Source organism: Anolis sagrei, chromosome 1, assembly GCF_037176765.1.
Source record: "Anolis sagrei isolate rAnoSag1 chromosome 1, rAnoSag1.mat, whole genome shotgun sequence".
NCBI classification, from domain to species: Eukaryota; Metazoa; Chordata; class Lepidosauria; order Squamata; family Dactyloidae; genus Anolis; species Anolis sagrei.
In genome coordinates this window covers 102,538,265-102,552,387 of record NC_090021.1, presented here as the reverse complement: position 1 = coordinate 102,552,387, position 14,123 = coordinate 102,538,265, and the positions used below count along the sequence as shown (strand labels likewise).

The 14,123-nt window shown below is 39.6% G+C and overlaps 1 protein-coding gene across 3 annotated transcripts in view; it reads right to left on the bottom strand.

Annotated features, from left to right (window-relative positions):
* EPHA7 (EPH receptor A7) overlaps positions 1-12,214 on the bottom strand; it is a 201,667-nt gene extending 189,453 nt beyond the window's left edge. For all 3 annotated transcript variants that reach the window (XM_060753046.2, XM_060753047.2, XM_060753048.2), the window contains exons 1-2: positions 11,809-12,214; positions 5,813-5,877 (exon numbers count right to left, since the gene is read on the bottom strand). In XM_060753046.2, the coding sequence (XP_060609029.1) occupies positions 5,813-5,877; positions 11,809-11,902 (159 nt within the window). In that variant the 5' untranslated portion in view covers positions 11,903-12,214. The remainder of the gene's footprint in view (positions 1-5,812; positions 5,878-11,808) is intronic.
* Positions 12,215-14,123: the final 1,909 nt, after the last annotated feature.

Sequence of the window (14,123 nt, the reverse complement as noted above, 5' to 3'; positions counted from 1 at the left end):
AAAAAGAAGAAACCCTCTGATTACATTTCAAAGGTCTAAGTCTATGCAAAATAATAATAATAATAATAATAATAATAATAATAATAATAGTCTACCATATTTATTTCTCAAGCAGAATAGGAAGGCTGTCATTCTAATGAAGTTTAATGCTTTATCGGGGAGGGTCAATTTTGATGTTTTATACTGTTTTTTATCGATGGCATTGAATTGTTATTAACACTGTGAACCCCTTTCGGGGTTGAGAAGGGTGGTATACAAATAACACAGATAAATGAATAAATAAATTTTAGGGGCCATGCTACATGAACAAAAGCTTTCTGCACAAAACTCTGGAACCTAGCCATAGTATCTAAATCACATTTTGTGAGAAAGGCACAAATTCACATGCCATTTAATAAAGAGAAATGACAAGCAAGTCAGTGAAACTATTCCTGAATTAATGGGAATTTTCAGTGTGTGAAAGCAAGAAATATGCCTTCAGAATAAAATCTACAAGCCAGGACTAGGATACTGAAGCTCTAGTTTCTATGCACTTTTCCCTGCAGAGTTCTGCAAGTAGGGAAATGCTCAGAATGGGTCATGGAGAGTCTCTGGAAAGTTCAATCAGATTTTACCCAAAGGGGGAAAAACCCCAAGATAGTGCAGAGATTCCATAATTGTGGTGAAGTTTTGCATCATACAAAATAGATGTATATTAGCAAGTGAAGTCAGAGGCTTGAGTCCTAGTCATTATACATTGCAGCCTTTGATGTTTTCCTTCTTTTTACAATAGAAAAAAATTGCATGGATAAATAATCAAGTTTCTGAATCTAATTAAAGCAAGCAGAAATCAATATTTTAAAATTCTTAATAGCTGTGTATTTTATCTAAAATAAAAACAACAGATAATATTTGTGATTTAGCTCTTTTATTCACCCAGCATCATACTCACCCCCTTTTTCAAGCAAAGAGCCTAAATCCCTAGCTCAAATGGGTTATTTGGAAGAAGAAACAGTATTTCTGTATCATTTCCAATTTTTAAACAGAGTTGTTTTGAGGATGAGAAGTAGATGGGCAATGAGATATGGAAGAAGTGCCAATGTTGTCTGTAGTTCTTTGCATATAAAGGTTTAGGGAAAATTTACAGATTGCATGTAGGAAAGGTCAAATGCTAAACAGTCTATTCATAACAGAATCAGTATCAACTTACATTTTGTTCCCAAAATTGTGATAAATGATCAAAAACAATTACTCCTGATAATTCATTACATTATGGTATTACCTGATATAATCAAAATGAAAGTGTCCAGAGGACACTCTTGATAGCATTCTTTGCAAAATGTTGTTGGATTTCCATTTTGGTAAGTAGGTTTTGGCTTTGGCTACTCTTCAAACTATTGCTTTCATGGGCCAAATTGTCATTTGGCAATTGAAACTGTCATTTGGCAATAGGATGGCTCATGAAATGGAAAAAGCAAAGTACGCACTGACTATCAACATCGCTACATAAATTAAATTTCCAAAATAACAACAAAAATATAAGAAGTGTAATTTTTTAAAAATTGTACTAGAAGTTTGAGTTCATCATGCCCATGCAGCTTCACTCTATAGAGTAACTGGGGAGCAGGCACAGGTAATATCTAGAGAGAGAACAACATCTTTCGGTAAATGAGAAAAACTGTCTATTTTTTATTTTGATGTTAAACACATTAAAGGTACTCAAAATGTAGTTGCTGATGCATTGTCCCGAATAATTGCATAAGATATTCATGTAATGGAAAGTGGGTGTGTTGTAATAATGGTTTAGTAAGCACTAGCATAATAACTTCTCAAACAATGCTAGCAATATCTTATATAACAACCATACAAACTGCTTTGAGTCCCCCTAGGGGTGAGAAAAGCGGTATATAAATACTGTAAATGAATTGTGAAAACACTGGAAGAGGTCATCCAGAGTTTTGGAGTGTGGTACCATCTATATGCAAATGACACCCAACTTTACTACTCCTTTCCACCTAAATCCAAGGAAGTTTTTCTGATCCTAAATCATTGTCAGTCATCAGTAATGGACTGGATGAGGGCAAGTTGGATCTGGCCACTGTGGGACATACTTTAGTTACATTCCGTCAGAACTACTGTAATATGTGGTACATGGGGCTGCCTTTGAAGAGTGTTTGAAAACTTCCGCTGAATTACGGCCAGGTTAACTGGGGCTGGCTACAAGAAGCGGATAACCCCCCTTGTTGTATCAGCTCCACTGGCTGCTAGTTTGTTTACGGGCATAATTCAAAGTGCTGGTTATGATCTTTTGAACCCTAGATAGCTCAGGTCCAGGCTATTTGGCTGACTTCATCTCCTTGTATAAATCTTCCTGGGCCCTGAGATCTTCAGAAAGTCAACCCTCTATCTCAGGCTCAGTTGGAGAGAATGAGAAAGAGGATCTTCTCAGTAGCTGCCCCTCGACTCTGGAACTCCCTGTCCAGGGAAGCCATAATGGCCCATTCCCTGCTATTCTTCTGGCAGAAGGATAAAACTTTTTTATCCAGGCAGGCTTTTAAAGAGGAAGATTTTTAAGATCAATTCAGGGGGTGCTGTGGCTTTAGCTTTCAATCTTTTTAGGGATTTTAACTGTTCATTCTTAATAACATTAATTTTAATGTTTGTTTATTTGGGGTTTTTAAATTGTATTGAATTGATTGTAAATCGCTTTGAGTCTCATTTGTAGAGAGAAAAAGTGGGGTGTAAATAATCATAACAATAAACATAACAACAACAACAACAACAACAACACATCTGGTTGTACAAACACTTATGCAAATAGAAGCAAAGTCATTTGGTACTTGTGTAAGATCAAAACAGGGCTTCTACCATAAGTAGATGATTCCTTTAAGTACCAGATACAACCATAGATCTAAAACAGCTCTTAGTAGTTGTTTCACTATTATTGACCCAGCTGTTTCACTATTATGGAAGGCAAGTACTAAGAGAGAGACTGGCTTACTAAGCTCAAAGCCACATAGCACATAATAGTTCACAAGCCTATTTGATAGCAAATTAGATCATTTTAGTGTTGGTCCAGTGCTCTTAAGTAAAACAGGCATTGATAAATTGATGCTAGGACTTATTAGCACAATATATATTATGGTTATATTATAATATATTATGGTTGTAAATGTTGAAATGCACAGAAGTAATAAATACAAAAAAGCATTTTAAAGTACTGCAGTTTTTATGTTACAATATGTATGATAGGGCATGTACTTAATGAAACACACCATGCCCTTTGAAATATTTGCCAATTGAAATATAATATTCTCCTGTACAAAAAAAGAAACACATGTGAAGATCCATTATACTAAATCAGATCCTTGGTTGACTAGTGCAGCATTATCTAATCTGTATCTTAGCTTTGCTGTGATCTTTTCAACTGGATATACTAAAAACAGATTCTGGTACCTTTGATACACAAAGCATATGTTCTCCCACTGAGCAATGGCCTTGTTCCTTTACAAATCTAGTCCTTTTCTCTCCTCAACACACATATAGGTACACTAATATGAGATAATATAAGAACCCAAATCCTTTTTAGTGGCATGAAGAGCCATAGTTGTGGAACATACAAATGCATGCATCTACACTGAAGTAAAGCAAAAATCACTCTGTAACCTTAAAAGGAGTCTGTTTCCTTCTCTTTAATTTAAAACTTGTCCTACAGAATAAAGGCTGATGGGAATCAGCAGAATTAAATGTAAGTACAGCTTGGTTTGTAGAACTAATACCTAAATATTAGTCTGATTATTATGGGATTTCATCTCCACCTTTAATATGTCAACATTGCCATTACAAAAGGAATATTATTAAAATATCCCTAGACACCCCCTATGAAAAATCAAACAAGTTTGGTTGATGCAAGTATTGTGTGCATACATAATTTCATGTTGCACTTATCTGTACATATTTGCAAGATGTATCTAATCAGTTAGGAACTGCTGCCTATCTGTAACAGTTTGGGAAAGATAGCAACCACTTTACACAGCAGATCTCATTAATTTCTTGGGTATTAATATTTATGAATACTGAAATGTGTCTATTTTCAGAAGTGCACTAGGTGGTTTAGAAAATATGAAAATAAAACTAGTATCAGTGGAGGGTGGTCAACTTTAGCAAATGGCATTCATTTTTGATAAAGTGGTTTTTCAGAAGTCTCAGCAAAAAAGCTAAACTAAACTTTTTCATGATCTTCTCTTGAACATTTTTCTGTTCTTCTGATCAATAATAATGTGTGTGGACACACATGTATGAGTGATTATGTGCATGTATACACACACATTCATATATATACACAAACATATATATACACACACACGCACACACATACATGTGTATGTACAGTATGTGTGTATATATGTGTGTGTACATACACACGTATCACATAATAAATGAAAAAAATATTCATTTGGTAGATGAGACCAGTCATGTTTACAGAAATCTTGGATGCAATGTCCTCCTTAAAAAATATTTTATCAACATTTTAAGTTTGTCACAGTATATTTTTGGAGCTGGCTGCTATCCAAGCACTTTCTTCCTGCTATTCATTAGCACTGAATTTTTCCTCACTTTGTAACCTATAGGCATGCCTTTATTATCTCACGTCTAAGTCTACTACAAATTGTTATTTCTAATACTCTTTTTAAAAGGCTTCCATCAATGCAAAATGTTAATAGCTTAGTTATTACGCATTTTAACTATTTAGATCACATTACATACAAACTGAAAGACGTTAGACTTGCTTCCACCTTATGCTTGGATGGATTTTATGATCTTGTTTTTGAATAAGACACTTTCAGGTTTTCATTCTTCTGATTTACAGGATTTGTTACACTTTTGTGTCCCCACTCACAGTTCACGCTCTTTTGGTTCCAGATTTCTTTATAAGCTTTGGATTAAGGGCCTGACTGTGCAAATCATTATTCAGAGCGATTCAGAGAAACTATTTGTGTGAGTAAGAATTACTCTAAACGATGGTCAACCCAATCCTCAAACTGCTGTGACAGCAAAAAAATCTCATTTAAATTAACTGAACTTCGGGGGGGGGGGGGGGATTAGACAATACTGTTTAGTGTTTAAATGCACGATATAATTTAACTTCAGAAATGTTTGAACACTTCCTCTTAATTATAGTATGTCATTTTCATACTGATAATTCTAAAAGATTTCCCCAAATTCAGATAAAAAATGGGAGACGCAGGACTGAATGGATTCTAAACCTGAACTGATTATATAATGAAGTTATTTATGAATTTGATACAAATTACACAGGATACATTGGTTAGGAAAAACAGAAGTAAATTCCTATATTGTGGTCTGAGTGACAGTAAATTTTGTGCTCAACTCACCAGATCTTAAATGTCTCCACAAAGTATTTGATTTTCTTTATATCCTATAGGTTGGCAAGTTTTAATTGTTTTGGAAACACTTAAATTAAAGAAAATACTTGGTAAGTTTTACAAGCTTGTGTGATAACATTTTCAAAATCATGAAGTCAAAGCCAATATTCCAAAATAATTACACAAGCTTTGATGTAAAAAATTAAATTTTTTTTTATATTTTATATGAAAACACAGAAGTTGTGAATTCACCACTAGGAATAATGTTTGCATAAAGGAAGATGTGTTTCCTTGTAATTAGTTTGTATATGAACTATGGTATTTTTCACGCCAGAAATTTTGCAAGCAAACATTTGTTCAATTTTGGTGGTGAAAAAATGGGCATGTCTAATTTTACTATTCATATAGGGTTTATTTATCCCATTTGATTTTGATAATATACTTACTCCATTGGGAGGAGAAGAGATCCATTCCAACTCTGTTTGTTGTGCTTTAGAGTCTAACAATATTACTGAAAAAGGAAGGAAAAAAATACTTGTGTTACATTGGTTTGAGAAGGAAAGGGATTCATAATGAAACTACAAAGGAAAGTGCATTATTTAATCTAAACCTGAATTCAAAAGGCAGGTATTTGAGCATCTTGAAATAAATGTGATATAGTATGCAGGTATAACACAACACAATAGGGAAATGCCAGGGACTTAAGTTTGCAGTATTATAGATTATTATAGCTATACATATGAATAGGCATGTTATCTAAGGTATATTTTAATATTATTGTGACTTTTACAATACAAAATATTCATTTAATTACAATTTAATACAAACATATTAAAAAGCAGTCATACATATGTGTAAAACATCCTCATACCAGAAATGAGAAAAGCAGTAACAATTTAATATTCAACCATATACATAAATGATGCACTACATGCAATATAAGATTTCATAAAACTGTATACTAAATGTGCATATTTTCACTATCAACAACCATGCATGCATATTTATATTAGCTTTACTTAATAGTTGCCCTATCAATCAAATATTTTTAAAGCTGTGTATATGTACTCCAGATTATATTATTTCTCACATTTGCTAAATTCCATTGAATCTTCATCACTTCAGAAAATTGTACAATACACACCTCTATTTCAGTTGAAAAACTGGTATGAATGGGATGCAAATTATCTAGTTATCATCAGCAAACTGTTCTGACTCTTACTCCATTAGGTACGCACAGAAAACACAATAGGGCCCATACGTGGATGACAATACAAATCACTGACATTTTAGTGAATAAGACCAATATTAAATACGGTTGGAAGGTTCTGGTTTCACATTAGGTATATCATAATAATTCTTCAACTGTTAGTCAGTGGAAATGTGGATTGTGTAATTAAGCATTATTTCAAACAGGATCCCTTTTCTATCCACTACTCAAGTCTTGTTTTATTTACTGAGATCTTTCTATAATTTGTGAATACACCACATTTTAAAAAAGAAAAATAAGGTTCGGTGTTTTAAAACAGCCAATTACCATAAAAAGAATATACAACTAGTTCTCAAGACATTTGTTTTAAAGTCAATTCCATTACAATTCCATCACAATTACTCATGAGTGTAAGCTTAAAAGTACTGAATAACATTGAAAACTTATCCATTCATACATGGAGGACTGCAAAGATGCCATACCTACCTTCCTTCATACTTACATACATACATACATACATACATACATATGTGTGTGTGTGTATTCCTCACATGCTGTCTAATTTTATGATGCAGCTCCCTCACTATGTTCCATGATTGCTTTATAATTAACTAAAGAGCCCAATTGCCTGTTCATGCAAAGGCAAATGTTCCACTGTTAAGAAATTCCCTTAATACCAAAGAAGGGATAATAAAGGATTGTAGCTCTGGACTACAAACATAAAAAAGAAAGGAAAGGGGGAAGGGGGGAGGGGTCTTGCATCTTCTCACTGGAAAAGTTCAGACTCTATTCAAACTTTAAATAGCTTTCCATTTAATTGTCTCATTAAATTATTTAATTAATTAGCTCAAGTATCTAAGGGACCAGCTAATCATGAACCTAACTGGGAGTTGATAGGTGCTGTGTACTGAGTTACTAATTATAGGCCATATTGATAAGCTTAGCTTTAAAAAAGCCCATCATACACACTTAATAACACTTCCACGTCTATATCAATGCACACACCACTTAAAAGCAGGTGCAATTCTCTAATTAGCCTAAACATGTCCAGTGGCACTCAACCATCCTACATGATAAGCCAAATTCAAGGAAAGGGGACACTCACTGAGTGTGTGTGTGTGTATACGTATATATGGGGGGGGGGGGGGGAGGGAGAGAAACTGTTTCCCTTGAAATAAGACAGGGTCCTATATGAATTTTTGTTCCAAAAGATGCATTAGGGCTTGGACACGATTTACATTGACTTTTTAAGGAACTGTAACTAGGGGAAAACCTTATCTACCCCCTTGCCTTAACTAGGACTTCTTTTTGAAGTAGGATTTATATTTTGAGCATCCACCAAAATCCTGAACAGCCATACTAGGTCTTATTTTCAGGGTAGGGCTTTATTTTGGGGAAACTCTGTGTGTATGTGTGTGTGTAACTAGATGGTTTTATAAAACTCTTCTGACAATACTTAGTTCCACCATTCCTCTGATCTAGATTAAACCAAGTCAGCAGAAAATGGAAGTTTTAGAAGCACTGATCAAGTATGCAGGGCATATATTAGTCAATCATAGAAAAGGAAATGGACTGACTAGTGAACAGCTCAACAATTGAAAAGAACAGAGCTGAACTTTTATTCCTTTCCAACTTAAAACTAGCAACAATTATGTCCTTAAAGATTCCCAAGAAACTGTTGCCTAGTGCCATCTTTGTTGTCTGACCTGGAAACTTATATATTTTCTGTTTGCTTTAATCAGCCATTTAGTCCATTTTGGCTTATCATGTGCTTCCCTTTGAAGATAAGATTGATGTTCCTTCCTACTCCTCTAAGCCTCTCATAATTACAGAAATAAAAAGCGGTGTCAAGGGAAATACCCAACAAATATTTTGGTAGCTGTTATGATCTATATATAGATTTCAACTCATTTCCCCTCAAATGCACACACTTTTTGCTCGCAGATCTGACTGGCTCCAACCTAATGGGCAGCCGTACCATCTGTTTTTGCTCATGCGTGCTCCAATTCTGTGCAGCCACGGCCTGGGTTTAGTAATGAAGACAAACAAACAACAATCGGAGGAAGGAGACGACATCCTCAGATATGAGGGAAGCTTCTGCTGCCAACTTTGTTCTCTCAGTCTCAAAGGTGCCACTAAATCCCTTTGAGCACAAACAGAAAGGACAGAATCCGTGGAGTGTGCACCAATGGGGGTGTCTTTGTAGCTTCTCTGAGCAGGGCTGTCTCTGACCAGATGGGTCTGCAGTAAAGGGGTGTCACTTTGCACATGGTCAGGAGCACACTCTACCTCCTAGGCCTCGGACTTAAAACCAGGCTAAGGACAAAAGCCTCACATGGGGAACAAAGGGAGCCCTGCTCATCCATAGCTGCCATTCTCAGCTACTCTGAGGAAGGGAGAGGAGAAGTTTAAAGAACTTGAGGCATTCCTTTGCAAGGTCAGAAAATTAAGAGGAAAAGAGCAGAATACTTATTTCTCCCATCTGCAGCCAGGCTTGGAAAGGACAGAAAAAAAGATATTGCCTTCCTTTTTTCCCCACCTAGGAACAGTGAGACCTCAGGAGCATCTACACTGCAGAATTAATGCAGCTTGGCAACACTTGAACTGCCAGGGCTCCATGCTATGGCGTCCTGGGTGCTGTTGCTTGGTGAGACTTCCACACTCTTTGGCAGAGAAGACTAAAGACTTTAGGAAAGGACAACCCCAGGATTCCATCCCATGGGGCTATAGGAGATGAAGTAGTGTCAAACTGCATTCATTCTTCAATGTAGATGTGCCCCACTTCTCCTCTATGGATAAAGGAAGGCTTATGGCGAGAGCTTCCTGAGCTGCCCAGAAGCCTCTAGAACACAACACATACACACTAATTTGTATCATTATTGCAATGATTATCATGTATACATATAGTATTGTGTTTTGCCCCATTTCAAGTGTCTACTACTGAGGAGACTTGCCCCTCGCTACCTTTCTTTGCCTCAAGAAGACCTCATCTGATTCTCTTCTCTCCTTAAGGGAGAAAAGGCACTGGTTTTTGGTCTCTTTTCCTCCCCTCACAATTGGGTATCCTTCCCTGTCTCTTGGAGAGCCCAAATAGCCCCTCTCTTTCCGGGGAAGGTGGGCAGATGAGCCTAGGGTGCGTCTACAGTGCAGAATTAACACAGTTTGACACCACTTTAGCTGCTGTTGAAATTTGAGAGTTTATTTTGGTGGCAGAGAAGCCAAGCGTCCTCGCTTGGCTCCTGGGTGGCTTCCCAGAGAGGAGGGGGCGCATCTACACTGGGGAATGAATGCGGTTTAACTGCCAGGGCTCCTAGGTATGTGTGCTTTGACAAGGTCTTGAGCCTTCTCTTTCTGCTGCCTCTGCAAACGAACAGCTCCCAGGATCCCACAGCATTGAGCCGCGGCAGTGTAAGTGGGGCCAAACTGCATTCGTGTTCAATGTAGAGAGAGATGAGGCGAGGAAAGAGCCTCCTCCGAAAGTCGGGAAGCTGAATCGCACACATAGGGAAACGGGTTCCCTATGTGTGCTACACAGATACATCGACCCCTTCCCTGGCTTTTCCCTCCACTTTGCCTCATCCAAAGCCTATGGGTGCCGTTTGACACCACTTGAACTGCTATGCTATGGAATCAGGGGCGCTGTATTGAACAGAGAATGGGCAAGGACCTTGGAGAACCACAACTCCCGTGGTGGGGTGGCGGTGGAAGGGGTGCCCAAACGGCACTGGTTCCACGGCGCAGAAGATGCTTCAACAGAGTGCCGCCTCTCCCTTCACACCCACTCCGCCCACGAAGGCAAAGCTGCTTTGCATCCTCGCCATTCCTGCGGTGTTTTGCCGCCTCCGTCTTCCCCCCTTTCCCACTGGAAAGAGAAACTTTTGGGGGTCGGATCGGGGCTTCCCAGCGCTGTCCCTGCCACTCCGTCCTCTGGTTTCCCTTCTTCCCACGGAGGTGGAGAAGCGCGCCTTTCCCTTCCCCATCCATCCTGCCTTACCTTCAGTAGGGCCAACACCTCTCCCCCCAAAAGAGAGGAAAACCTGGCGGATGGAGGGCGGAAAGAGGCAAAGAGGCGTCCTTTAGACACCTATTTTCCCTCCCTCCTCCCTCCGATAGCTAGATATGAGGTTTTGGGGGAATTCAAGGGCGGAAATGTCTCCCCTTGTCTAAATATTCTAATGCACAAAAGGGAGGAGGGGGCAGCCTGGATGTATATTCTGCTGCAGAGATGGGCACACGGGCTCTGGGCGCCTATAGACCTGCTATAGATTAATGCCAAGAGTTGGGAGGAAGAAGGAGGAGAGGCGCGGATCCCAACATCCCCAAAGAAAGGGAGCCAGTGGACTTTTATGAGTGTTGGGATGTTAGGAGGAGGTCCCCGCCGCAGTCTTGGATCGCATCGACCACCCCGCATGGAAATAACATCGTATTATGGTCGACAGCCCTGTATAGAGGACGGATTGACGGGGAGATCTCTTCTAAGGCTAGGAAATCGCTTAAGTCTTCCCCCGCCCCAAATAAACAGAACCTCAGCATCACTGAGATCCTATTTTTCTCTGATTTTCTTGGCTTTCTTGGAAGGGGAGGGTGTCCATGTCAAGGCCACTCAACCGCAGCCTAACCGGGATGGCAGACCCTTCACGGAGACCCTTGAAACACACAACCATCCCAAAGCTTGGCATCACGTGCTGGTCCTTTGCAAGCCTTCCCGGAACGCATCCTCTTTGGGCCCTTCCACACAGCCCTCCTCCCCAGAATGTCAAGGCAGAGAATCCCACTTCATCTGAATGCGGACTCAGATAACCCAGTTCAAAGCAGATATTGTGGGTTGTATGGCTGTGTCGAAGGGCCCCCTGAATACCAAGGCAGGAAATCCCACGATATCTGCTCTGAACTGGACTATATGGCAGTGTGGACTCAAGATAACCCAGTTCAAAGCAGATATTGTGTGATTTTCTGCCTTGATATTCTGGGACATAGTCTGGGTGGAAGGGCCCCTCAACAAAACCCAGTTTAACCCAATGGGAAGTCAAGGGAGTGATTTAAAAACACACACAGGTTGGAGGTGGCCCTAGAAGAAAGAAGCTCGCATTCATCCCGGTGGAAAGGGCATTATATATATACATACATACACACACAGAGAGAGAGAGAGAGATATTTAAAGAAGACGACGGATAGATGGATGCCTTTTTGAAGCGAGAGATAAACTTTTCCTTCCCAAGCCAAGCGCCTTACCTTCTTTCGCAGCCTGTGCCTCCCCCGTGTGTGCAAAGCGAAGCAGCCAGATACCACATGAAATAATCCAAGGGAGCCTACTTTGCAAAACCATGGTGCACGCGCGCTGGAGGTGTTTGGGTAGCTCTTAATTGGGGATAGGCATATATATATATATATATATGGAGAGAGCTAGAAGATTAGGAAAAATCGAGAGAGAGGAGGGGGGATTGATTGACCGGCCGCCTCTGCTGCTGCCCCTCGGTGGGTCTTTTTCCTCAGGGCTTTGCCTTCGCCGCGCTCTCCGCTTCGCCTTCCTCCTCCTCCGCTTCCCTTCGCCTTCTCCTCCGTCTTTCCTGCCTGCGAGTCTCCGACTGCAGACCGGCCGCTCGCGCCACACTCCAATAATATCAATAGGCGCGCGGGAGGGAGGGAGGGAGGGAAGGAGGGAGGGAGGGGGAGAAGGGGGCGGGGCGAAAGGCGAGGAGCAACAGCCCGTTCTTCAAGGTGATTGGCAGGGCAGCCCGGCCTAAGAGAAAGCCGGGGCTCGGATTCTGAGCGACGAATCGCTCTGGAGGCGGAGGCGGGGCTAGGCAGGTGGGCCAATCAGCGCCGAGCGGCGTCGGGTGGCCGCTGGTCCTGGATTCCCCCCTTGTGTTCTTTTTCAGTTTGTGGGAGGAGAGTGAGGAGCTCTTTGGGGAGGGTGGAAAAGTGAACTTCTACTCTGAAAGATAAATGACAATAACACAACCTCTCCCTTCTCATGGGCAGAGGAAAAGCAAGGGAACATCCTTCTCTTTAGTCTGTACTCAAAATACACAAAGTATCCCTGGCAGTGGTAGTTCCCTTGGAAAGGAAGAAAGGGAGGCAGAGAAGGTGTTGCCCATCCTTCCTCCGGACTCCTGAAATACTCCAAAATCCAATATTATCGGCCTGAGATAGGGATAGCTTTGCTTTCTGATGGTCCTTATCTGAATGTTCAGCACCAGAGATGCATTCAGCACTATGCATTTTGGACTTTTGGGAAACACTATATTATACAGAACATAATGAGATATCCTAGCAACTCACATCTAAAAAACCATTTTAAAAAAAATCCCACAGATATATAAACCTGGAAAAACCTACAACAACCCAGTGATTCCGGCCATGAAAGCCTTCGACAATACATATTCTCACTTGCCTAGTTTCCAGCAGTGCTCACAACCCCTGAGGATGCCTGCCACAGATGTGGGTAAAACCTGGAAAAGTCACAGCAACCCAATTCATGTTTTGTATCATATTCACTTAATATCCAAAGATTGAGGAGACCAATTGTGCAGGAGACACAATTGGTCTCCTGCAGAAAATTATCAAAAATAGGATGTCTAAAATGACCCTCAATCTATGGATATTAAGTGCATATGATGCAAAACATAAATTGGGTTGCTGTAAGTTTTCTGGTTTCGCCCACGTCTATGCCAGGCATCCTCAGAGATTGTGAGGACTGCTGGAAACTAGGAAAGTGAGGTTTATATATCTGGAATTTTTTTTAAAAAATGATTTTTTTAGATGTGAGTTGCCAGGATATCGCATTATGTTCTGTATAATGTAGTGTTTCCCAAAAGTCCAAAATGCATAGCATCTCTGGCACCGAACATTCAGATAAGGAGCATCCCATCTTGAGAAAAGCAGGATTAAAAAGAAAGTAAATACACAAAATAAATACCTCTCTTGTTTACTCGCTTTCTCTGGAAGGAGGGCATAAAACGTGAGCAAGATAGGGATTGTCAAACAATCTGGGTTTTTAAGCAACTTTTAATGTGAATATAAGTGATTGTAATGTTTGTATATATTTATAGTTTTATGTCCCGGCATTGAATGTTTGTCGTATATATGTTATTCTCTGAGTCCCCTGTGGGTGAAAATATAAGTGTTTTAAATAAATAAATAAACAAATTGCTTCCATGCAACAACAACAAAAAACCCATAGCATCTCAAGTACGGAACATTTGGATAAGGAGCATCTCATCTTGAGAAAGGCAGGATAAAAAAGAAAGTAAATACACAATACAATAAATAAATACCTCTCTTGTTTGCTCACTTTTTCTGAATCTTCTGGAATAAGGACATAAAACATGAACCAGATAGAGATTGCCAAATAATCTGGGGTGCTCTTCATGCAAAAGACAGACAAACAAAACCAAACTATCCATCTCTGTTTAGTCAATCCTCTACTTTGGAGTGAGACACTGAAGTTCAGATAGTTGTGGAAAACGTAAATCAAAGTTTTGTCTTCATTCTTCACTGAATTCATGAAGGATACATGGCTAAATGAGCCCAAGCCACTTTGCAGC